This window comes from Neoarius graeffei, chromosome 12 (assembly GCF_027579695.1).
Source record: "Neoarius graeffei isolate fNeoGra1 chromosome 12, fNeoGra1.pri, whole genome shotgun sequence".
In the NCBI taxonomy this organism is placed as follows: domain Eukaryota; kingdom Metazoa; phylum Chordata; class Actinopteri; order Siluriformes; family Ariidae; genus Neoarius; species Neoarius graeffei.
Window position 1 is genome coordinate 56,791,975 of NC_083580.1, and position 26,442 is coordinate 56,818,416.

General features: G+C 40.6%; 2 protein-coding genes across 7 annotated transcripts in view; one reads left to right on the plus strand and one right to left on the minus strand.

Annotated features, from left to right (window-relative positions):
• The window catches only part of nadk2 (NAD kinase 2, mitochondrial), a 39,130-nt gene extending 26,019 nt beyond the window's left edge, over positions 1-13,111 (plus strand). For 3 of the 5 annotated variants that reach the window (XM_060936081.1, XM_060936083.1, XM_060936082.1), the window contains 3 exons: positions 4,731-4,784; positions 6,128-6,251; positions 8,799-13,111. In XM_060936081.1, the coding sequence (XP_060792064.1) occupies positions 4,731-4,784; positions 6,128-6,251; positions 8,799-8,934 (314 nt within the window). In that variant the 3' untranslated portion in view covers positions 8,935-13,111. The remainder of the gene's footprint in view (positions 1-4,730; positions 4,785-6,127; positions 6,252-8,798) is intronic. The other 2 variants (XM_060936079.1, XM_060936080.1) reach the window with 2 other exon arrangements.
• Positions 13,112-16,204: 3,093 nt separating this feature from the next.
• skp2 (S-phase kinase-associated protein 2, E3 ubiquitin protein ligase) overlaps positions 16,205-26,442 on the minus strand; it is a 28,606-nt gene continuing 18,368 nt past the window's right edge. For both annotated transcript variants that reach the window (XM_060936084.1, XM_060936085.1), the window contains exon 10: positions 16,205-17,836. In XM_060936084.1, the coding sequence (XP_060792067.1) occupies positions 17,635-17,836 (202 nt within the window). In that variant the 3' untranslated portion in view covers positions 16,205-17,634. The remainder of the gene's footprint in view (positions 17,837-26,442) is intronic.

Consider the following 26,442-nt stretch of genomic DNA (forward strand, 5'->3'; position numbering starts at 1 on the left):
GGTGATGTTTTAGCAAATATAATGAATAAACATGTGTAGTAGAATAAACATACGCATTCTTTCAATAAGATTAACATGGTATATAGCTAGATTGTAATTAATTTGTAACAGACGCGAGATGGACAATCGTAACAGAAGTAATGTAACAGACATCATTTTGGAACTCATAGGCTTGACTTTGGCATATAAATATGTTTTTATTACATCTCAGAAAATTAAAGTTATCTTTTAACATATCATTCATTAAAGATTACATGTTTTGTGACCTGATGGTAAAAAAAGAAATGGTTTTAGGTGAATTTTTAAAAATAAGTTCATGTCCCCATTTCAGTACCCATAAGCGTGGAATCACTCATATAAAAAATACAGGTACGGTTTCAAATACTGCTACTGAAATACCACATCAAGAAATCATTTATTCATTCAGAATTACTCAAATCTGGTCTAAACTCAAAATTATAACGGATAAAACACATTTAGAAATTGTGAATCATCAAATGCATTATATTTCTACAAGTATTTTTTCCATCTGTGAACATTTGAGAAGTGCTGTGTCCCCATGTAATGTGCAAAGTGCACATGCTATTTTGGCTACCATCCTTAACCGATGTTGTAAAATTACAACAAAGACATAAGCTGAAAATCTAATTTGATGCATGCATTCCATAATAATTTAGTATTTCCATGACCTAGACATTCTAATAATCACACACACACACACAAAAAAAAAAATCGGGGATTTTACTTCCTTCAGTGTTGATTTATCCAGTCCAAGGAAACAAAGAGATGCACCTCCAGGAAAGTTCACAGGTTGTAGGAGTTCATGGTCTGATGGCCAGACCTATACACACATTTTACCATCCAATGGCATTGCAAAGCTAAACAATATGACCCACTGACTATGTAAATGTGGTCTTTTAAAAAATAAAAAATTGCAGGTTTGTTTTTGCGAGCGCTAAAAGTGATGTAATTTTACAACACTGAGCCTTAAGCAGTATTTCAATCACATGGTGTTATCAGGTGTGTTGTAAAGCTATTCTACGGTCATGACAATGGCCACACACTGCAAAAAATGGCCTTTCAAAAATAAGAAATAAAAGATTAAAACAAAGCATATTTGCTTGAATCAGGTGAAAAAAATCTGCCAGTGGAACTAGTCAAATTTGACTTGGTAAGATTTCTTAAAGTAAGATGAAAAATCTAACCTGTTTTAGATGAAATAATTCCAAAGTAAGATTGGGGAACTTATTATGCGAGATCCGATTAACTCAAAATAATCAAAATGGTTCTTATAACAAGATCGTACTTCTTACATTTAGCCATTCAAGTCATTTTTATTGATTTCATTTTAAGGGTATTTCACTTAAATTCATGACAAAGTCTTAGCAGTAAAAACTGAATTTAAGATAAATATACTAATATCAGGATTGTTAAATTCTACAACTAAGCATTGCTAGCTTAAAAGATTCTCCTTTTGTGACCTGTAATTAGTAAAATACTCTAGATATGAGACCAGAGACTATCTTGAATCAAGTTGACGACACGTGTAGCATTGCAACAAGTTTTTTTTCCCATTTCAACATTCAAACATCTCTTAAGATTCCACGTCCCCAGGACCTCAGGCACCAAAAATAAATAAATGATAAAAAAAAAAAAGTCTACGCATTTTGACTTACAGTGCTTACACAATGCCAAAGCGACAGTGCAGTGTACGAGGGGTTTACAAGATCAGGCACAAAAAAACCCCAAACAAACAAAAAAAACCCCACTGAACTTAACGCGCAGCATTCCAAAAAGACCTCACCAAAATGCCCTCCACTCACTCATCGCCTTTTTGAAGGCACTTGTCTGGTCTAGAGTGTGTACAGCATCTAGAAGGAGCTCACTCTGAATGACTGAGTAAACAGTCGCAGTAAACTAAAGATATGCAAGGTGACCAAACATCTACACATTTTGACTTACAGTGCTTACAGAACGCCAAAGCAACAATGCATTTTGGGGGCACTGACCATTTATGTGTACGAGGGGTTTACAAGATCAGGCACAAAAAAAAAACGTCTGCGCATTTTGACTTGGTGCTTACACAACGCCAAAGCAACAGTGCATTTTGGGGGCAAGATTCAAAGATTTCAGTAAGGCTGCTGGGCCATAGAAGGTTCACGCTGCACGCTACACGTTCACGTGAAGAACCGGACCCTGGGCCATTAAACTTCATGCTTGGATGTTCACGTGTTGCGTCTGTTCTACTTTGACCGAGTAACCAACAATATGGACTCTTCGGATGACGACGATTGCCTCATTCTGCTTTTACTGAGACAGAGGAAGAGAAAAAGGAACAGAATTTGGAGCCGAGAACACTTCCTTCTGAGAGAAACCCGTGGTGAATTTCACCGAACATTCTATAATCTGCTTGACAATCCCGATGAAGAACTATTTTTCAATTATACCATTCAATTATATTTTTTCTGAAGTTTTCCCCTGAAAGCATAGAGTTATCTCCCTAGACCCATTCTGATTGGCTGGCGCGGCGGTGACCGCATGCATTGACTGGAATTTCCATCTTCACGCCTAGAAAAAAGTGTGCATGTTCATTTCACGCTTCACGCGTGAAGCGTGCAGCGTGCAACGTGAACGCCGTTCTATGGCCCAGAGCAAGTCATGCTACGTTTGTCCACTTTTCTTTACACGCGTGTAGCGTGTAGTGTGCAGCATGCAGCGTGCAGCGTGAACCTTCTATGGCCCAGCTGCCTAAAGTTCATTTATTCCCAAAACAAGCATACTTTTTTTTTTCTTGAAACAAGATGAGCCACATTTGACAAATGTCCAAAATGTACTTACTTGTTTAAAAAAAAAAAACTTGTTTTATTTTCAAAGGTGCTCCAAATAAGACTTTTTCAAGACATTTTCACTACATTCAGACTGCAACCTGAAACGACCCATATCCGATTTGTTGTGAAATCTGATGTTTTTGTTAGGCCGTTCACATTACCAATTATATGAGACTTGTATGCGATCTCCAGTATGAACGGAAAACGACCCAAAAGTGTCCCGCATGCGCAAATTGACACGTAATAAGCACATCTACGTAATACGTAAACAAAAAAAGCGCACTCTTCATGTTTAATGATTTCTTTTTGTTTGTTTGTTTAATTATGTGGTTAGTGTTAAAGTGTGAGGTCTCATGTGTGTTTTTGTTTCTGAACTGAAATGAAAACGTGTAGCCTGGTAACGAGGGTTGACTCCTAAATGTCTCTCTAATTTCTATATAAGTGCACTACATGTTACTAGGAAGTAATGGATTTTTAAACTCTATATAGTGCACTCGAGCTTCAGTAGGCAGTCATTTGGGATACGGCCGCTGTATTACCAAACTCTTAATTCAGGCTTAATAATTTGCACATATTTATTTCGTCATATTAATAAACTTTTTCTACATTTTTATAAATATTTATTTAGATTGTTTATAGCCAGCTGAATTCTGCAGCTTCTCTCAGCGCTGGCTCAAGGTGCAGAAACACCAGTGCAGTTTGCTGTGGAGATGAGGCGAGACCTGGCGATGTGGTTTTTGTGGCGGCGGCGGAACTCACACAATAATCTGATTAATGTGGGCAGCAGACTAATGAGACCGAAAGTGTCAAATTACTGGAAATTTCCAGAACAATCTTATAATCTTGTAATACAGGATGGTTCAAGTTATAAATCAGTTATAGAAACTGTTTTATTTAATCAGGCTAACAGATCAACATCCAGGTCCCTACCAAATCCACCATTAGCTTGATCAATTCTATAAAAGTCTATTTAAATTCTGAAAACTGTACAAATGTTGTTGTTTTCCACCAAAGAGGCGGGATTAGCCAACGCAGAATAGTGACGTTTGTCTCTTGTTGATGACGTGTAGGTCGCATGAATGCGACCTGTCCGGTCAGACTGCAGTCACATGTGAAAATATCGGATATGCATCGGATTTAGGACCACATATCCAAGCGGCCTGGGTCGCATGTGAAAAAATCGGATCTGTGTCGTTCAGATTGTCAATAACAAATCGGATACAGGTCGCACATGGGCAAAAAAAATCGGATATGGGTCGTTTCAGGGTGCAGTCTGAACGTAGTCATAGTCTCTACAAGATTTTCAAGATGGACTGTCTAAAAACTAGCCTTTCTAGCTAAATGAGGTTTTGCTTGTTGGGCAATTATGTCTTATAATAAAGGTGGCTAGATGTTTTGACTTGAAAATAGACAAATAAACTTCCTAAGATTTTTATTTTTTGCAGTGCAATAATCAGATATTTTCATGCACCATGTCCAGTAATTTCTAACCGTCTGGCTTTTCTTTTGGGTTCCACTGAACTGCACCTACTCGCCTGATTTGAGCTGCTGCTTTATCTACCACGCATCTCACATTTTCTCACACACACGTTGGAATGTGGTGACCTGAGTGAAAATAGCTGATCAGAATTTAAAAAAAAAATCAGTGTTTAATGTAAGTAAAGTAGGAAAGGAATACAACAAAAATATGGTGAAATGCATGTCGACGTCTGTTAAGTGTGTAAGCTGGAAAACAGCCAGACTTTGAGAAATCTGAACGGGAGGTTTGAGCAGAAACTTGGCTTTAGAGAGGCTCTATCAAAAGTTAGGTCCTGTGGGGTATACGTAACCGAGTGTGTTTGAGAGTTTACCCTCCCTGAACAAATACAGTTACATACATTTTACAGTCCCTATGTTTCACAGGCAAAAGAAAAACTGGTTTGGATATTCCACTATGCGAGGAAGTCATCAGAAGCGGTGAGTGCAGCTTAACTTCCTTTTCTCTGAAAATATGTTTTTTTATCCCCCGCTGACCGAAAGGCCCGAAGGGGAATTATGTCGTGGCGATGTCTGTCTGTCCTGGGAAGGGTGCTCACCTTCTGAAATCAACTCCTCTCAGAATTTTTGGAGGAATTTCATGAAACTTGGCAAAAAGCATTGTTGTATGTCGGTCATACGCATATTTGTTATTTTGTTCAATTCGGTCGCATTTTACTAGAGTTACGGCCCTTGATTAACAACCTTGTACTTTCACAATTTCATGAAGGTGTGCTCACCTTCCGACATCAACTCCTCTCACAATTTTTGGACGAGTTTCTCGAAGCTTGGCAAAAGGCCTTGTTATACGACGGTAAGACGCATATTTCGATTAAATTCTCATCTCATTATCTGTAGCCGCTTTATCCTTCTATAGGGTCGCAGGCAAGCTGGAGCCTATCCCAGCTGACTACGGGCGAAAGGCGGGGTACACCCTGGACAAGTCGCCAGGTCATCACAGGGCTGACACATAGACACAGACAACCATTCACACTCACATTCACACCTACGCTCAATTTAGAGTCACCAGTTAACCTAACCTGCATGTCTTTGGACTGTGGGGGAAACCGGAGCACCCGGAGGAAACCCACGCGGACACGGGGAGAACATGCAAACTCCACACAGAAAGGCCCTCGCCGGCCCCGGGGCTCGAACCCAGGACCTTCTTGCTGTGAGGCGACAGCGCTAACCACTACACCACCGTGCCACCTCGATTAAATTTCGTTTGTGAAAATTTTCCCAGAGTTTTGACTCTTGATTAAATAACTTGTACTTTGACAGTTTCATGAGGGTGTAGGTTCTTCTGAAATCAACTCCTCTCACAATTTGTGGAGGAATTTCACCAAACTTGGCAGAAGGCTTTGTTATATGACCGTTATACGCATACTGAAATTTCATTTAATTTGGGCAAATTTTACCAGAGTTATGCCCTTGATTATTAACAAACTTGTACTTTGGCAATTTCATCAAGGTGTACTTGCTTTCTGAAATCAACTTCCCTCGCAATTTTTATCCTCCGCTGGCCCGAAGGGGGATTATGTCGTGGCGATGTCCATCCGTCAGTCCTGAGAAGGGTGCTCACCTTCTGAAATCAACTCCTCTCACAATTTTTGGAGGAATTTCATGAAACTTGACAGGATTCTTTGTTATATGTCGGTAATACGCATATTGCAATTTTGTTCAATTCAGTCGCATTTTACCAGAGTTATGGCATAGTTGCCAGCGGGGGATATTGTGCTTTCAGAGCACTCTTGTGATTTTGTCATGTTTTGGGATTTGTCTAGTGACTGAAGCGTACAATGAGGCTCTCGTATTCAGTCCAGAGGAGAACCAAGTTTTCTTTAGCGTCCGTGAGCCCATCGTCAACAGAGTGTTTTCCAACAGCCGCCAAAGAGGATTTGCAAATAAGTAAGTTTTGGATTCTGTACTGTACTGTATGTCTTGTATGTGGGGCTTATAATTGCGGGTTTGCTTTCACAGTAGCTGTGTAAGATTACACGCAGTGTGCCAGCATCATGTCATGCCTATAACCATCACTGAATGGTCTGAATATGCTCGTACAGACTCATGCTGTACAACTACGGGTTTTCTGGTCAGTAAGATGCTTGAGGCCAGTGTTTCTCAACCACTGGGCCACGATCATTAGTGGGCTGCAAAGCGCCATCTAGTGGGCCGCAAATTTTTTTTCCAAGTTTGAAGCCAAATACTAAAAGTTCAGGATGTCGTAGTGTCACAAATCCGGTAGCTGGTTTGCCGAACACTTCAAGTGGAGTAAATACATTTGTGGGTAAATTAAGAAGAACAAGCCTTTATTTTTGTCACATTCCTCCTCTACATTTAACCCGTGCGTGTGCGCACACAGAGAGAGAGAGAGCACACCGAGACAGCAAATGTTGCACACAGAATGAATAAACAAATACGTTTGTGGGTAAATTATATGGATCTGTGATGCCTGAATGATGCTTGCTGGAAAAGAAGAGCAGGGAGGATTGAGAATTGAGCAGCTGTGGTTTGTTTACTAAAACTTGTGGCGTCCTAGCAACCATCACAAAGACGCGGACAAAAAGCCCAGAAATGCCTCCTTACAAAATGATGCAGGATTTATCTTGTAGTGTCTTGATCACCAGATCTTTAACCCAGCCACATTATAAAAAGTTGTACGCCTCCATGCTCTTCCAGGTTTTCATCTGCGTGTCCGTGTAGAACGATGTCTGCAACACCGGGTAGTCTGACATGTCGGGGAAATCAACGGATGGATAATTTTCCAACTCCTAATGAATTAATAACTTTTATTTAATCATAAGTTGATCAGCAGAGCTGGTGGGGTCATGCATGTACAAATACAAAAGACTAAAAATGTACACAAGCTTTTAAAATAAATAAAAAAATGTTTAAAATCTTTCATTCCTTTTGACTGAGAACGCCCTGCATGCATGATTTGGCTTCTGGCACATCCATCCAGTTTAAAATACAATACCTACAATCTAAAAATTTGTTTTTATTGTATTTATTTAATTCCTGGGCTCCCGTCTGTAACAGGGAGTGATGTTGCATTCCATTAATACACTTTACAATAAATTAGATTGTAATAGAATAGATGAGCCAAAATAATTGGGGATCTTTTTTAATGGGCTGCGACTCGTTACAAGTCTGAACAGGTGGGCCTGAAAGCAGAAAAGGTTGAGATCCCCTGCTCCAGGCTATGTGAGGAATAATTAAGGTGTGCCATTACAGAAAAATAATAAACAGAAGAGTCAGTCCAAAGTTGATATCTTCCCGTAACAGCACATTTTATTCCTCTACCACAGCGGTTTGTGAACACTAACCGCTATCAACACTTTTACTGACTCATCATTATTTTTATTAGTTTATGTTTAATGATGTGGAACGTCCAAGAGACATGTTTGTTCCTGTTATCACGAATATTATCGCAGATATAAACTGTTGTTCCATCATCAGCCTCTCTCTCTCTATCTCCTTTGAAGTTAATAAGATGTAAAAACTTTATCTTGTGACAGTAAATTTACAGAACATTGCAGTGCTGACACGGAAGACTCCTTCCATAAATGTTGATCCTTTTTTCACACAAAATGCCATATCAATATTAATTACATTTTTTTTTTTTTTTTTTAAATATGCAGAGTGCCCATCATCTTATTACAGAAACAACATATTAGTCAATATATTAAAGGGGAACTGAAGTCATTTTTAAACTTGCTTTATTTCTTAATTAACGTTATTCAATTCCGTTTTCGGGTTTAGTAACCTTATATCGTGACTCATATTGGCAACTAATTGCAATTAAATATTATACTTATCGGCCTATTCAGTTTTTAGCCATGTTGAATTTAGTTCGTTCGGTCCATGGTAGGCGTTGCTTATCTGCGCGATCTTCACAAGACTTGTGCAAGACTTCGAAACATGAAGTGTCAGCCAGGTGTCAGTGCCGCCATTTTGAAAACTGTTTTCCAAGCGAAATGTCGCACAAAACCGAGTTTAAATGACGATTACTGCCTACTTTTTTCAAACTTTCCTGATCGCTATCAAAACAAACAAAACTTCCGGCTTGATGGCGTCAGCATTCGAAAGAGGGCGCGCGCGTCTTTTGACAGCGTTGGCAGATGTTGGTCACTTTGATTTCCGCTGTACGTTTTACTTCCGTCCTACGATGTCTCGCACAGGTCTCGACGAATCTCGTTTACGGCCACTGCTTTGACATATGGACTGATATATTACAGAGCATATTTCAAACACTCATAACTTGCTATAGCAGCGACAAAATAGCGATCAAAAATGCATTCGTATATTTAATAAAATGAGAAATAGAATTTTGATGATAAATTTGCCTTCAGTTCTCCTTTAACATAAACCTTTTTTTAATAATACTTACTGTGATTTGCTAAAACCATCTTTGGAAGTTGTTCATGTTTAATCTCTTAATTGCGTTGTTTTAAGGGTGTGTGTCCGTTCGAGGTGCTGGGATGCCTGCATGGTGGTGGACGGAGGAACATCCTTCGAGTTCAACGATGGCGCTATTGCCACTATCAGCTTACATGAGGAGGACCTGCTGAAAACGGTTCTGCTTGATTGAACACATGACCATAGTGTCGTATTGGAACTGCATCATCATGTCTGGACTGGAACTGATCACTGGTGGAAGGTCAAAATGGGTTACTCTCACAACGTCCTCATCGCTTATAGATGAGACTGAAATGAAGAATATTTACTTTTATGATTTTACAGCTAGGATAAGAATCTTTTCTGAGGTGTTATGAAATCCCTGCTGACTGCCCTAGATGGATTTTTTTTTTTTTCTCCTCCCCCTTTGGCCAGCAAGAATTGTGTATGTTAGATTAGATTAAATTAGATTAGATTTATTGATCCCTTTGGGAGGGTTCCCTCAGGGAAATTAAAATTCCAGCAGCATCATTACAGGATGAATGTGGTTTTAACCCAGACAGAATGCCATACATTTTGTTGCCATTGTTCTCAGCTGTTGAGAGGAAGTCTAAAGCTATATCCACACGAATACATTTTATTTTTAAAACACATCACTTGGTACATTTACACCCGGCGTCCACGCTACTCTGGAGCCCCAAGAAGGAGACGTTTAGAATTGCGGCTGGTTTTAGTTTAAGAAGGAGGAGAGGAAGGGAAAAAAAAAAAAAAAAACAAGCTCTGTAGCATTTTAGCTAAAACGGAATCATTTGGAAATGACGACACAGACGCCCACTTTCGCTTCCTGAGTGGGTCGTTTAATCACAATGCATCTTTCACTGATTCATCACACGCCTATCACGTGACCTTGTTCCAGAAGAAAACAAATGGCATCAGCTGTTTATACAGCGTACGTGAATGGTCATGTGATATGCGTTTTCAGGTGTGTTAGTATACACTACTGTTCAAAAGTTTGGGGTCACCCAGACAATTTAGTGTTTTCCATGAAAAGTCACACTTTTATTTCCCACCATAAGTTGTAAAATGAATAGAAAATATAGTCGAGACATTTTTCTGGCCATTTTGAGCATTTAATCGACCCCACAAATGTGATGCTCCAGAAACTCAATCTGCTCAAAGGAAGGTCAGTTTTATAGCTTCTCTAAAGAGCTCAACTGTTTTCAGCTGTGCTAACATGATTGTACAAGGGTTTTCTAATCATCCATTAGCCTTCTGAGGCAATGAGCAAACACACTGTACCATTAGAACACTGGAGTGAGAGTTGCTGGAAATGGGCCTCTACAGGGCCGGTTCTGCCCTAATCTGGACCCGGGTGCAACATCGCGCAAAAAAGTGGGTTTTTTTTTTCCCTTCTTCTAAATTTACTTTGACTTGTATTTCATCGCAGACCGTATGAACCCAAGATATTTCATGTTTTATCTGGTCGACTTCATTTCATTTATTCATATAGATCATTCCTTTGTTTCAGACCTGCAATACATTACCCAAAGGGGAAAAAAAAAAAAAGGGACTGGGCAATTTATGGCTAGTAATGAGGTAAAATCATCCAGACTGTTACCAACAAGAAGTCCAAAAGCCAGGATCTGTCATGGTATAGGGTCGTCAATTCCCTCGGTACAAAATAACGCCTAAAATGTTTCAGCACTTTGGTGTCTTAAGTGTTGTGAGAAGGAATGGCAACATTATAAAGTGGTAAGTGCTTTACTGTCCTGTGTTTTTTTTTTTTTTTTTTTTTTAAATGTGTTACAAGAATCAAAGTTAAACTGTTTTTATTCTGAAAGAAAAAAATCATGAGGTCAAACATCAAATAATGCGCTGTTGTATAGACCCCTTCGCATGTTTGTAAACAAACCGACCGTTGCCAGGATGCGCGCGCAACCTGGACCCAGAAACAATGGCGCTGCCCATAGACCGGCATTATGAGCTGTCAGATTATGCAAAACAATTGTCGTTACAAGATCGAGAATGCTACATAAATAAGTTAACTCTAACAAGTGGACATCGCCTACCGGATCTGCATTTAATTAAAGAGTGGACGGACGATGTTAGTAAGTTCCCTGGTATACAATGGCCAGATATATACTCGTACCTTATTGACAAGACTTCAGTGTACACCCACGAAAAACTTCGTGCCTACAAGTCTTTAGACGCATATGATTGTTATGTGCGGGCATGTACAGAACGTGTTTTACACTGAAATTGTTTTAATCAAATTATGCCAGTGATGTGATGACAATGTGGCTTTAGCTACAACAGCAAATACCAACACTAAACAGCAATTTGCAGGAGGTAATGGCATGAAAGGAACGATAGTGTAAAGAGTGCAGCTAAGAGAAATCAGAGCTGTGTAAAAAGCGAGAGGCAGAGAGCAGAAATGAAACTGAACGGGCCGGGAGCTAGGTTAGAGCAGTCAACGTAAGTTGGCATTTAGAGTGAGGGCACACAATTTTACCTTTCCATCCTTGCTTTAAAATTGTGATTTTCGGCATACACAAATAATGATGGCACAAAATCTGGACTGCTCGAGTCAAGCGAGACCTCTCCTACAAACAAAACTGCATGCTAAGCTAAGTTAACATGCTAACAATATTCATTACATTGTGTAACTATGACCCAGCTAATCAGACAAACGTTACCAAAGTATTTTGCTACATCAATAAACGAAGACTAGAAAGAATAAAAAAGAAAGATTTAATAAATAGCCTGATCTTACCTGTGATGAAGTGGGCGCTGCAAACCCGCGCATTTTTGATAGTGCTTTCATCCCAGTCTACACGTTTGATGGCTTGTAGTCATAGACGTCGGCGATTTTTTTTTTTTTTTGGAATGGGTGAGATCCTGCTGGAATTCTGAACATTTTAACCCCATCACTGCTACGATTCTGACACCCGACAACACAACAACTAGGCATTTCTGAGTCTTTTTTGGGTCCAGGCTGCGCGCGCAATTTCCGCTTACGTATGAATGACGTTTACTGCGAAGGGGTCTATTGTTTTAAGTGCAATACAAGTCCAAGATTATTTACAAATCGTTGTTTTCGGTTTTAACCCTTTCAAAACCAGGAAAAATGCTATGGAACTTCACGTGTACAGTTGTACTACGCATTATGTCCGAAGGGGTTAATTTCAATTTCAACATACCGTCCCAGCTTTCTGATTTGGGGTTATAAAACGTGTTAGTGTGGATGTAGCCCAAGTCTGCATGTAGATTTTGTTTGCACTTTTGAATCACTGCCATACAAATGTGAATCCAATCAGGAGACGCTTAGCTTTGACTGTCCGGGAGTGTGTTGATTGATTGATTTTTGATTATGGTGAAGTTCAGTTATTTGATTTTCATGGTGTGCATAGTCAAAGAATTTGAAGCCAACGAAACAGTACAGCCACATGATTTCATTTTTGTTCCACGATAGCAGTGCTTAATGAAGGGGAAGGAATCAGGAATCGGTCAACCCCCTTTTTTTTTTTTAAACATCGGTCCACAATGTTTAAGGCTTTCCTAAAAGAGAAACCAATCAGTAATGTACACTAAAGTGACCATGATGAGTATCTACTAAATGTGAATGCAGCAAACGTGCAGACATGAGCAGTCCACCAGGCCTGATGCGCTCCTATGTTAATGAACATGGCCTGCCTTTTGTCCTGCAAGCTTCATCCCAGTCCTGATAAACAGCTCGAACGAACTTTTTCAACTGGTCAGTGTTACTGAAGTGCTGCTGATATCTGTGATTATCGTCAAAGTGCATCATAGAATCCTTTTTTGAAATCCTGATGTAGCGTCATATCACCCACCTCTAGTCTTCAGTCATCCAGACGATGATGACGATGATGTAAATGTAGGTGACTGGATACGTGTTTGGATCCCTGACATTTTTTCTACTCAAAGTGGACTCCAAATGAACTGAAATCCTTTCAGGTGAGTGCCCCAAATACGACTGCAGTCACCTGGATGTACTGAAACAAGACGTTCGGTTTTGAATCGGTTCATTTACACCATGTAGTGGCCGTGTGGTCTTAAGTGTAGTAGTGGAGGATCAGAATATTACACTTTGTAATGCTGCACTAAAATTTTTCGAGTTGGAAATGAGCATGCCAAAATGGGTTGTGTCTAAAGAAAAGACAACAAGGGAATGTATAATTGTATTGCTGGTTTCTTTATTTATTAAAAAAAAAAAAAGAGAGAACTTGTTTCATGTTCTAATTTCAGAAGGGATGGAGGCCAAATCCCAAAGCAATGATTTTATATCCTTTTTGGATTATACTTACTCAAATTAGTCATAATCAATCGTGGCAGGTTTCTTACCAATTTCAAAAAATTTGAATCTAATAACTTTGCCAATTCTCGTTCAATTGACCAAATTTTAACGGCATGTGTGGAAATGGGTCAAAAGTTTACGTTTCATGTTTTGTTTTTATCTTTTTAGGTATATATAGTTTGCACATGATGTCACAGAGTTGGGGATTCCCTAGTGGCGGCCATCTTGTGGGTCAAGCTTACCGTACGGGTCACTGAGCACACATTGTAACGCGCGAGTACAAAGTCTTCAAAAGAACCCAAGCAGGCTATTTAAAGCTAGCAATGGTGCACACCTGTTGTATTCACGGCTGTCGTAATAGGTCAGATGATGACGTCAAGCGGAGCTTTTATGGAATTCCCACTGTACGGGAGCACGAAGGCGAGCATACAAAGGAGAAATCTATGGCTTGCGAGAATCAACCGCAAGGATTATCAGCCTTCCAAACACAGCAAAGTCTGCTCCGATCATTTTATAAGTGGTAAGTTGTTTAAATAAACAATCAATTGTGTTTAAGTTTGTTTTTGGAAACCAAAACATCGTGTAAACAATCTCTGGAGAATGCCTAACTGGAACCGCTGAGTGTACGTTTACGTTGTAATGTACACTTAATATCGCTCGTTTGTCACGTTTCTATTTGACACTTGTCACTTCACTCACGCAAGGGTCATTTTTGAAAAACATTTTAGGTCTATTCTGTATGATTTAATTTGTGTTTAATCAACTTATTATGGTTGCATAACATTCAACAGTCTATTCAATGCTAGAATATATAAAGTTGTATATATCAGACAGCCTTTAAAGTTTGATGAAGTCAGTTTCAGGCTTTGGCAGTTTCAGGCTTTGGCAGCCCTGCATAGTCACTTGAAAATGCATCTTTGTCCACTTCGTAGGGGTCAATTCCCCCAATCAAGGCCAGTTTGGCTGCATACCGTTGTCGTGAGATGTCGTCTAATGTATCTATATACTTCTGTTTGCTTGATTTTGCCGACATTGATCTTTATTTTAGAAAACTGACTATATAACTTCATAAATTCATCCGAGATAACGTAGCTGGTAATGGCAATGGTCCGTTTTGTTTGACCCACAAGATAGCGGCTGGAGGGCGTTCCCCGGAATGCTGTGACGTCAGTGAAAACTATGTATAGAAATGCCATTCACTGGAAAAGAAAAGGCGTTTTGTGTGTTAGTATGCTCGAACGCGGCTGTGCAGCGTGCATTTATGAGAGAATTCTATAAAAATGCACCAACTGCAATGCAGATGGCTCAAAAAGGAAGGAAGGCTGGCTGGCTCAGGCGGCAGGCAGATTTTGAAAATTTGTGAAATCGTTCATGGAATCCACAGACTTTTTTTTTGTTTGTTTTTTTTAATTTCTCATTCAAATTTTAAGGAATAAATCTTATCTTGCTCAACATTAAGCCTGTTCAGTTTCTGGGATATTTACATCTCAAATAATATCATTTTTTGAAACGCTGTATTTAAACAGCTACCTGTGGTGTTACTGCTATTCAGACTCCTCGTTTCCTGACACCACTTGGGAGCTAATTCTTATCCTGTCCACTTGGTAACCTCAAGGACTCACAATGACCCAAACACTGTTCCTCATATTTTTACCATAGAAAAGAGAATGTGTGTGTGTGGGGGGGGGAAATATAGCACAAAATATTTATTTAAAATCCATGAACATCCAAACACAAGTAAATATCCACAAAATTACACTGGCCATCCAAGTTCTCAATACAGAACGGGTTCAAGTTTCCTCATGTCCATAATCAGTGGAAAATAGCAACTGATTTCAAGGCTTCAGCTATGTCACAAAAACATTACAAAAATAAATAAATAAAAAAATTATAAATTGTTTCCTTAAAAAGGGCTGCTAGAAATTTAATATTAAAAGAAACATTTGGCAGATGTGTTTTGCGGACTTGAGTCTTATTATTTAAAAGTTGCCAACAGTGAACTGTCAAAGTGAGGATCCATCTCATCTGTAGCCGCTTTATCCTGTCCTACAGGGTCGCAGGCAAGCTGGAGCCTATCCCAGCTGACTACGGGCGAGAGGCGGGGTACACCCTGGACAAGTCGCCAGGTCAAAGTGAGCATTATTATTATTATTAAGTATATTGTAACTGCTTTCCTAAAACGGTAACAGTAGAGAGAGGTGGGGTTTGTACCTGATCAGTAGTATTTATATGCTTTCTCTTTGTCGTTATATGGTTTACAAAATAATTCCTTAGGTTACAGAGCAGTGTTTCAGATTATTTAAGTCAAGACATGAGCTGAGGATCAGGGACAAGACCTGTGATTGTCAGGACAGGCAACTGCCCAGTACCTGGTAACGTATTTTTCTTTTTAAACCAGTTGCTTTAACACTATTACTTGCAGCAGACTTTACTTTAATGCTGTAAGATTTTAGGTGTAGAAAAGCAGTTAAAGGAACAGTCCACCGTACTTCCATAATGAAATATGCTCTTATCTGAATTGAGACGAGCTGCTCCGTACCTATCTGAGCTTTGCACGACCTCCCAGTCAGTCAGACGCGCTGTCACTCCTGTTAGCAATGTAGCTAGGCTCAGTATGGCCAACGGTATTTTTTGGGGCTGTAGTTAGATGCGACCAAACTCTTCCGCGTTTTTCCTGTTTACATAGGTTTATATGACCAGTGATATGAAACAAGTTCAGTTACACAAATTGAAACGTAGCGATTTTCTATGCTATGGAAAGTCCGCACTATAATGACAGGCGTACTAACACCTTCTGCGCGCTTCGACAGCGCATTGATATCTGAGCTCCGTATCAGTGCGCTGCTGAAGTGTGCAGAAAGTGTTAGTACGCCTGTCATTATAATGCGGACTTTCCATAGCATAGAAAATTGCTACATTTCAATTTGTGTAACTGAACTTGTTTCATGTCACTGGTCATATAAACCTATGTAAACAGGAAAAACGCGGAAGAGTTTGGTCGCATCTAACTACAGCCCCAAAAAATACCGTTGGCCATACTGAGCCTAGCTACATTGCTAACAGGAGTGACAGCGCGTCTGACTGACTGGGAGGTCGCGCAAAGCTCGGATAGGTACAGAGCAGCTCGTCTCAATTCAGGTAAGAGCATATTTCATTATGGAAGTACGGTGGACTGTTCCTTTAAGCATGTAACAGATACACCCACCTGATACAGAATCTCAGTATTGAAGCATTGAAATTATTTTCTAATTCAATGAATATTTAATATTGATATAGTCCTCCTCTTCTTAACATTTTATGAAATTTTTTTTTTCCTCTTTGACATTAGCAATTTGCCAATGATTAAAATCCCCCCGGTAGAATGACCGGTAATAAGTGTAACTGCAAATGAATAAATTAAGTTAAATATCCGTGAAACAACTTGGTTATAGTAGAGTTAAGCAGTTGTTCACTCATCCACCTGCCTATTGAACAGACCCCACCCCCCCAAAAAAAATTTTACCAATAAACCAAACAATTCCATAGCGGAAAATGAAAAAGTTACAAGTTTTACCTCTGTTCCAAAAACGCAGGTACTGGAGACTGTAAAGATATTAAACGTCTCCTCATAGAGAACTTTGGTGTATTAAAAAGCATATTTTTAATCAATTTGTGGCGTTTTAATTGTACATTTCAGTTAAAAAAAAAAACCCACACACACCGCCCTAACCAACCAATCAGAATTAAGAATTCAGTGCTGTGGTATTGACATTATTAGCTGAAAGCATAACAGCAACTGTTTTTTGGTTTTTTTAAATAAAAATTTAAATCTCTTAAAAGACGCCATAGGATTAATTAGGTTCTCTCAGGCTGCAGCATTGTAAGGGTTTGAACCCTCAATCTCCCGAGGATGGGGCACAACCTTTAGACCCCTGTCGCTCAGAAGCCCAGAGGCACCTTTTATTCAGTACTCAAAAGTCTGATTTCTGTATTGTTTGGGTGCATCTTTCTGACTTGATAATTTATTAAAAATGAGGATTTGGAACGAACAAACAAACATACAGAACATGATAACGTCTAGTTTAAAACCTATTTGAACGTTCAAAACAAACCAGTATCATAACATGTTAAAGCACCAGAAGTCATTCACAGTTAGGTTGTTGCTTTGAAAAGGTCTAAAATTGTTGTAAGTTCAATATTTGTACTACTTTTTCTGAAAACACTTGGAAAGGAATAAAAACCAATACTGCAGTGTAGGCCCTTTACCCTGCTGAAGCTGTAGTTCTCGGTACTGGTGGCAAAAAGCATGGGATATAAATTCATGTTCTTTGCTCACAGAAACGAGTTGTAACCAGTTGAAAGTGCAAAAGTGTGGATGCACATCTACAGTCAATACGAAGGCCGATGACGGTGGGGGAAAAAAAAAAAATCCGTTTCTTACGAGTGAGACTTGATTTATACAACATAGGCTAGTTGATATCGCCATGAAAACATTGACTTCACAAGGTTACCACATTATCACAGATCTATTCGTTATTTAAAACAGCCTAGAAGTCACCTCTTATCTTGCTCCTAGCTTAAATTGTGATGGAGCGCTGGTTAGGGTTTATACACCAGTCGACAGTGCATTCCCCACAGCGTGCGCGCTTTCCGTGAAGCTGTAGTGGGACGAGCCACGCCCGAGAACAGCTGGGTGTTGAGCTGTATCCGTGGCAATCCTTTACTCAGGATGGGCAGGGAGCTGTCCTGTATCAGACCAAACACCTCCAGGGTCTGCAGAGACGCAAACTTCTCAAACTCTCTATAAACCAAAGATAGAAGAATCCATTTAAAAACAGTGCAAAGATCTTTATTTAAAAAAAAAAAAAAAAACCACACTGCCTGGACAAAGAAGTGTCACCATGGATTTAAATAAGCAAATGATTAAGAGCTTTTCCCTGTGTCCAAAATCACTCACTTGTTCACTACTCCCTACTCACTATATAGGGAATTACTATATAGACCCCTTTCACATGACGTCACCGCGCCGCGAGATTTTGTTAGGCGCCATATTGGAAGACCAAGTACATGCACTCACAATATAAAACAAAGTACGAGCGAGAGTAAAGTGACACGATGGATGATAATTCTGGTTATGTGAGTACATTACCAGTTGCAGAAAGGGCACGGTATGTGGAGAAACTGGCTGTGATTGATGGGTTTGACCCATATGATAAGACTCGCGGCAAGGGAGAATGGAAACATAAGGAAGACCTGACACCAATTCTGCCATCTGTTTGCTACCCAGACATTGTAAACTATTTGTTGTTTACACCCAGTGCCTACACTCAATGTTCGAACTATGCCGATATTTTCGGGGGGTCCCTTTTCTTCCCTTGGGGGTGTGTGTGCTTGCGCTTGTCTCGGAGCGCGGATCTCCAAACACATGAGAAGCCTATCTTACGCACATGTCACGCGGACTCCACACACGCATCGCGTCTGAAGTCATAACTCATCAGGGGAAATCGTGTCCACATTGGCATGTTCAAAAAACAACCTCGCGTCAACAATGATACCACACCCAAGAAAAAAAAAAAAAACAGTCAGGCTACTCAACAACCAACCTGGCAGCAGCGAGCAAGCCCCAAACCATCCTAAATTATTATTATTAAATTGTAGAAGTCTGGGAGGCTTGCTCCTCGTACAGTTATCAACTTGGGGCCACTTTCGCATGTTTTAAATCTGAATTTCTTGCGTTTGCTTACCTCAAAGTGTCCGCAGATCATGCACAGACTTATCCATTATATCCACAGTTTTTTGCCAAGTCTCACACAGGTTTCTTTCAAGTCTACTGTTGGGCCAATAAATCATAAATAAAACAGCTCAGATTTGTTTGTTTAAGTCGTTTGCCACTCCACTTTATTCTCGTGGGTTCACATACCGCTGCCGTTATTTCCCCCTAATCACGAGTTTGTTGGTCTTCCAATATGGCGCAGGGTCTGTTTACTTCCGGTTTCGGGTGACGTCAGTGAAAGGGGTCTATAGAGGACTATATAGTGAGCTCATTGGTGAAGGGGGGAACACTTTCGAACACTACTCCGCCACGCTGTTATTTACATCATTATTGTCGCACAATTAAAACGTGCCAGATCAGTCGGCTGGTGGGTTTTCAAAATAATAAATACATATTATACTGAGCGTATTTCCCACATTAATAAATACAAAGTACTTTGTATCTGCTGTATCTTTTCAGTTCTTTTAAATCAAGGCTGAATACTTTCTTCTTTGCTGCTGCCTTTTATTAAATCAGATTTGAAGCTTTTGATTAATTTCTTGCTCAGCACTAACTTTTATTCTCGGACAGTGCTACAAAATGTCAAACTCGCTATATAGTCCACTATATAGTAGTGATTTCAGACACAGTGTTTGACTGCAGTGATTAATACGTTTCAGTTGGCTACAATTCTTTTAAACCCTCACTGATGCAGTGAGTAGCTTCTCATTTCTTATGCCCAGGTCAGACGGCAGGCTACAACGAGTTTTCAACTACTTGCGTCTACCTGCGATAAAATCACATGCATGACGACGCAGATAATGGCAGAATGTTGCAGGTTGGCGCAAGTGGATCACAATCTGTTGGCATTTCAGCTGCGATTCACTTCCAATTGGTGCAAATAGCAGGTTGACGCATATAGAGGCAGGCGGTCATGCAACACTGGAGTGACCAATCACAGGCTGATGCAGGGGAAGACAAGTCTTTAGAGATGGCTGTGATGCCAATGTTGGCGGTAGGGTAATGGCCAGTCCATATCTGTGTCGCTGTACCACGAGTTCACCCAAGTCACCCGCACACGTTGCAGCCACACATCCCTCATAACACGCAGAAAAAGCTGTGCATTCTGCAATTGCCGGTACTGAACTGCTACGTGAAGACGCATCAGCTCCAGTAGCTCGTCCATTTTCAAAAACTTCTGGAGACGGGAACTGGAATGAGCAGAACTTAATGTGAACTGTGTGAAAGAATGGATGGAGATGACTGATGATGCTGTTCCTCTCCCGTGCGATTTGCAGGTGGTGGTCCGATTACTTGCTACTCATCTCAAGTAGTAGTAGTAGGCCGGATAAATAGTGAGACGCAGAGCTACGTTGGGTCAAATTTTATCGAATCGCAGACCATTTGCAAGGGACTTCTGCCTCCACTCTAACACTCGCAGGTAGAAGCAGCCAATCGTGCGTCTGATCGTGCAACGCTTGCACGATTCACTCTGAAACACCCTGCGATTGGCACAGATTCAGCTTAAAAACTCTACGTCTTGTAATACGTCTGACCACAGCGAAGGATCTCATCTCATTATCTGTAGCCGCTTTATCCTGTTCTACAGGGTCGCAGGCAAGCTGGAGCCTATCCCAGCTGACTACGGGCGAAAGGCGGGGTACACCCTGGACAAGTTGCCAGGTCATCACAGGGCTGACACATAGACACAGACAACCATTCACACTCACATTCACACCTACAGTCAATTTAGAGTCACCAGTTAACCTAACCTGCATGTCTTTGGACTGTGGGGGAAACCGGAGCACCCGGAGGAAACCCACGTGGAGAACATGCAAGCTCCGCACAGAAAGGCCCTCGCCGGCCACGGGGCTCGAACCCGGACCTTCTTGCTGTGAGGCGACAGCGCTAACCACTACACCACCGCGCCGCCCCCACAGCAAAGGATTTGATGCAAAACACCTGCATCCACCTGCGATCAGTCGCCACCCGACCGGTCGCTGGATACGTCTTTCTGCCGTCTGACCTGGGCATTAAACAACCATGTCAAAAGATGCATCGCATGGTCATAGAAAAGAGATTACTGTGTTTCAGAAGGGTCAAATTATTGGCCTGCATCAAGCAAAGAAAATGACTAAGGAGATGAAACTGGGTTAACTGTCTAATGCATTATTAAAACCCTGAAGGACCGTGATGAACCGTCAACTTCAAGGAAGAAATGTGGTCCGGGGGGGGAGAATCTTGACTGACCATGATCGGAGGTCACTTTAACTCTTGGTGAAGTCAAATTAAAAAAAAAAAAAAAAAAAGAAAAGAGCAATTCCAGCGTTATGGACGTGACACTTGAACTCAAAATGGCAACAAATGACCCAGTGCATGTTTTATTGTCTCCCAGTATTTAAACAGGTGTTGCATATTTTAAGGCTGTACCATACTGGAGAAGTGATAGAACAAGAACAATTCCCATAGTACATCTAGGGCATGCCAGAAAATGCCAATAAAAGATGCGTTATGGATGTGACAGAAAAAGTATCACTTTTCTTGGGTGACTGTACATTTTTATCAAACTCTGTGAAATCGTAAACCTAATGTCGAAATGGAGATATCCATTTAATAGAGGGGTCCAAGGTGAATATTAAAAAAATCTTTGTTTAAAATATTTTGTATTTCATGCAGAGTTTCGGAAGGAAAAGTCAGCGTTATGGATGTGACGAAATTCCGTTACAGATGTGACGCGTCTGAAATAGACATGGCGTATGTTTAGAAAATCAGCAATTTAACCACCATAACCCTTTGAAAAACTCTAAATATCAGCTAAAACTATCAAAGTTCTTAAATAATATTTAGGATGGCTATTGTTTTGCTGTTTTGTGGATTTTAGCATACATTTCTGTGGCTTGTGGCAATAATATAGAATTGTACATGATCAAAGTTGATTTTAGCTTGAGTTTTACATTATCAGAAAGAAAGACTGACATATTAAGGCGAAGGGAACAATTGTTGTGACAAATTGGTTCAACTTATTCACATCTGTAAAATCCAGGCCTCGGTGATATCTCTGGGAGTGGTTTTGATGTATTACATGTTGCTTTATTTTTGCATGGTGAGGTTGACATTTACATGGAATTGCCCAAAACAAAAGGGCAGTTATGCTTAATAATGAAACTAAGAGCATTTCCACATGCACAGTGTGAGAGGAACTCACAGGATTGGGACTAAACAACTGTGTGGCCAAAAGAAAAACACTTCTTAGTGAGGCTAATCAAAAGAAAATGCTTCAGTTTGCTCTGGAGCAAAGACAGACTCCAAACCTGTTGTTCCTGATCTCTGCATGCATACCAATGCCTCGTAGTTACAGACATGCCGTCACACTGCAAAAAATGGCCTTTCAAAAATAAGAAATAAAAGATTAAAACAAAGCATATTTGCTTGAATCAGGTGAAAAAAAATCTGCCAATGGAACTAGTCAAATTTGACTTGGTAGGATTTCTTAAAGTAAGATGAAAAATCTAACCTGTTTTTAGATGAAATAATTCCAAAATAAGATTGGGGAACTTATTATGCGAGATCTGATTAACTCAAAATAGTTCTTATAACAAGATCGTACTTCTTACATTTGCCTTTTTTTTTTTAAAGATTTTTTTTGGGCCTTTTCCACCTTTATTGGATAGGACAGTGTAGAGACAGGAAATGAGCGTGAGAGAGACGGGGAGGGATCGGGAAATGACCTCAGGTCGGAATCGAACCCAGGTCCCTGGATTTATGGTATGGCGCCTTATCCACCTGAGCCACGACCTTAACTTACAGCATTCCAAAAAGACCTCACTAAAACGCCCTCCACTCACTCAGCCTTTTTGAAGGCACTTGTCTGGTCTAGTGTGTGTACAGCATCTAGATCAGGGGTGGGCAATTATTTTTCCCATGGGGCCACATGAGAAACAGAGAATTTTGTGGCGGGCCGGACCAAAAGGCTGAACTAAATTCTGCATAATATTAATTGTATTTCTTTATATAAAGCAGTAAATAACATTGTTTTTACAAGCTGCTAAGACTGGTAAGAGTATGGAAAAAACGAGGTTGCCTTACAAAAAATGTCATTTATTCAATCAAATTTCCCAAAACAATGGTTAACAAAATGTGAATGTTTGTACCGTTTTTTTTTTTCAGTCACATTCACCCCAAAACACAATAAAGACATCACAATATTGTCTTTCTACTCCAAACATCAAGCAAGATACATCATATTATAATAATGATGGCCACATTTGTAGTCTAATCACCTCATTTGGTGCTTATCGCCGGAGATCGGCTCCGGCGCCTGCTGGTGACGTCACACTATGTGATTGGCTGGACCGTCTGAAGGATGACGTACAAGTTTGTGGTTGGTCTGGACAAATTACGGAAGTAGTTATCGTGGGATTAGGTTTCGTGGGATTTCATGTCATGTTCATGTCGCACACTTTGCGTTTTTGTTGAACACAACTTCAAAATAAAAGCAATGCACATTCAGTCCATGCATGAGGTAAAATTAGAAAATACGTTTATTTTGTAATTTCTAATTAACCTTATGCGGGCCAGTCAGAATGAACCAAAGGGCCGGATGCGGCCCGCGGGCCGGAAAATGCTCAGGTCTGATCTAGAAGGAGCTCAATCTGAATGACTGAGTAAACAGTCGCAGTAAACTAAAGATATGCAAGGTGACCAAATGTCTACGCATTTTGACTTACAGTGCTTACACAACGCAAAAAGCAACAATGCATTTTGGGGGCACTGACCATTTGTGTACGAGGGGTTTACAAGATCAGGCACAAAAAAAAAAAAACGTCTACGCATTTTGACTTACAGTGCATTTTGGGGGCAAGATTCAAAGATTTCAGTAAAGTTCATTTATTCCCAAAACAAGCATACTTCCCTCCCCCCCCCTTGAAACAATATGAATCGCGGGCGGCACGGTGGTGTAGTGGTTAGCGCTGTCACCTCACAGCAAGAAGGTCCGGGTTCGAGCCCCGGCGACGGCCTTTCTGTGTGGACTTTGCATGTTCTCCCCGTGTCCGCGTGGGTTTCCTCCGGGTGCTCCGGTTTCCCCCAAAGACATGTGGGTTAGGTTAACTGGTGACTCTAAATTGACTGTAGGTGTGAATGTGAGTGTGAATGGTTGTGTGTCTATGTGTCAGCCCTGTGATGACCTGGCGACTTGTCCAGGGTGTACCCCGCCTTTCGCCCGTAGTCAGCTGGGATAGGCTCCAGCTTGCCTGCGACCCTGTAGAACAGGATAAAGCGGCTAGAGATAATGAGATGAGATGAAAAGATGAACCGCATTTGACAAATGTCTAAAATGTACTTACTTTGTTTTAAAAAAAACTTGTTTTATTTTCAAAGGTGCTCCAAATAAGACTTTTTCAAGACATTTTTTGTCTACAAGATTTTCAAGTTGGACTGTCTAAAAACTAGCCTTTCTAGCTAAATGAGGTTTTGCTTGTTGGGCAATTATGTCTTACAGTATAATAAGGGTGGCTAGATGTTTTGACTTGAAAATAGACAAATAAACTTCCTAAGATTTTTATTTTTTGCAGTGCATTCCGCTACATTTGTTAAATAACTGTTTTGATTACAGTGACAGTTTTAACCCCGAAGAAAAAACTGCTTTTTGTAGTCCACATGTTGTTAGGCTAATATAACATGACCTAGCAGGAACTATCATACCCGGAGACCAGTCACTCATCTCATCATCTCATCATCTCTAGCCGCTTTATCCTGTTCTACAGGGTCGCAGGCAAGCTGGAGCCTATCCCAGCTGACTACGGGCGAAAGGCGGGGTACACCCTGGACAAGTCGCCAGGTCATCACAGGGCTGACACATAGACACAGACAACCATTCACACCTACGGTCAATTTAGACTCACCAGTTAACCTAACCTGCATGTCTTTGGACTGTGGGGGAAACCGGAGCACCCGGAGGAAACCCACGCGGACACGGGGAGAACATGCAAACTCCACACAGGAAGGCCCTCGCCGGCCACGGGGCTCGAACCTGGACCTTCTTGCTGTGAGGCGACAGCGCTAACCACTACACCACTGTGCCGCCCCGACCAGTCACTGAAATTCATTTAATTTTAGGAAGTGTATGCAGTGTAATAAAATGTGCTAAATATTCTTAAATGCGCCAACTACCTTGTTTTGTAGCTGTGATAGTTTCAGCCAGAGCTTTTTCATGACCTAAAACTCCTGCAAACTTTCACCAACTAAATCCAGATTAAAAATAACCAAATGACAGACAAATTATCCATGTTCATTCAGAATAAAACTACAGCTGAATTCAAACTGGCTGTAAAAATGAGCACGGTTTAAATTTTTTGAAATCGGATAAAGCCAAATAAACGACGCTATATGGCCAAAAGTTTGTGGACATCTGACCATCACACCCACCCATGAAACAGCCTTCCAAGTAATGTTCGGGAATCAGACACAGTCTCAGTGTTTAAGTCTCGGCTGAAAACATATCTGTTTAGTCAAGCCTTTTGTTAATGGGGTTTATGTGGTAAAGGAGTAGATCTGGAGGATCCTCAGACAGAGTGTTTTGGTAAACTGGGATGTATGGATGCTGTCAGTCCCCACTCGCTTGCTCACTTGAGTTTGTTGATGGTGTAGTGGCTGCTGCTTTATGTCCCGGGGCTCCCTCATGCCTGTGTTACCTTCTGGCTCTCCCCTTTTAGTTATGCTGTCATAGTTAGTTGCCGGAGTCCCTGCTTGTACTCAGTGCAATATGTATACTGTTCCTACTTATTCAGGTGACATTGGGCATACCTAACAACCTGTATCATCCCCCCCCACGCACACACAAAATCTGTCCCTCTGAGTTACACTACCGTTCAAAAGTTTGGGGTCACTTTGAAATTCTTATTTTTGAAAGAAAAGCACTGTTCTTTTCAATGAAGATCACTTTAAACTAATCAGAAATCCACTCTATACATTGCTAATGTGGTAAATGACTATTCTAGCTGCAAATGTCTGGTTTTTGGTGCAATATCTCCATAGGTGTATAGATGCCCATTTCCAGCAACTCTCACTCCAGTGTTCTAATGGTACAATGTGTTTGCTCATTGCCTCAGAAGGCTAATGGATGATTAGAAAACCCTTGTACAATCATGTTAGCACAGCTGAAAACAGTTGAGCTCTTTAGAGAAGCTATAAAACTGACCTTCCTTTGAGCAGATTGAGTTTCTGGAGCATCACATTTGTGGGGTCGATTAAATGCTCAAAATGGCCAGAAAAATGTCTCGACTATATTTTCTATTCATTTTACAACTTATGGTGGGAAATAAAAGTGTGACTTTTCATGGAAAACACAAAATTGTCTGGGTGACCCCAAACTTTCGAACGGTAGTGTACATGTCAATCCTGGGATCGAGATGCTGACCTCTTCTGCTCCTCGGACCTGCCTGATCCATCCTGATGCCCTACGTCTGGCTGGAGTCTCATCGCATCGCTCCTGTAGAGGACGGCCCCATGTGGACAGTTGAAAGTCACGCCTGGAAGACGCTCTGGACTCTTACAGTAATGCTCTTATGGCTGAGGACTCCAGTTGACTTGCTAACTTTAGGACTGCAGTTGTCATGAACAGTTTTGCACTCAAGTTTCCATCAGTGAAGAGTTTA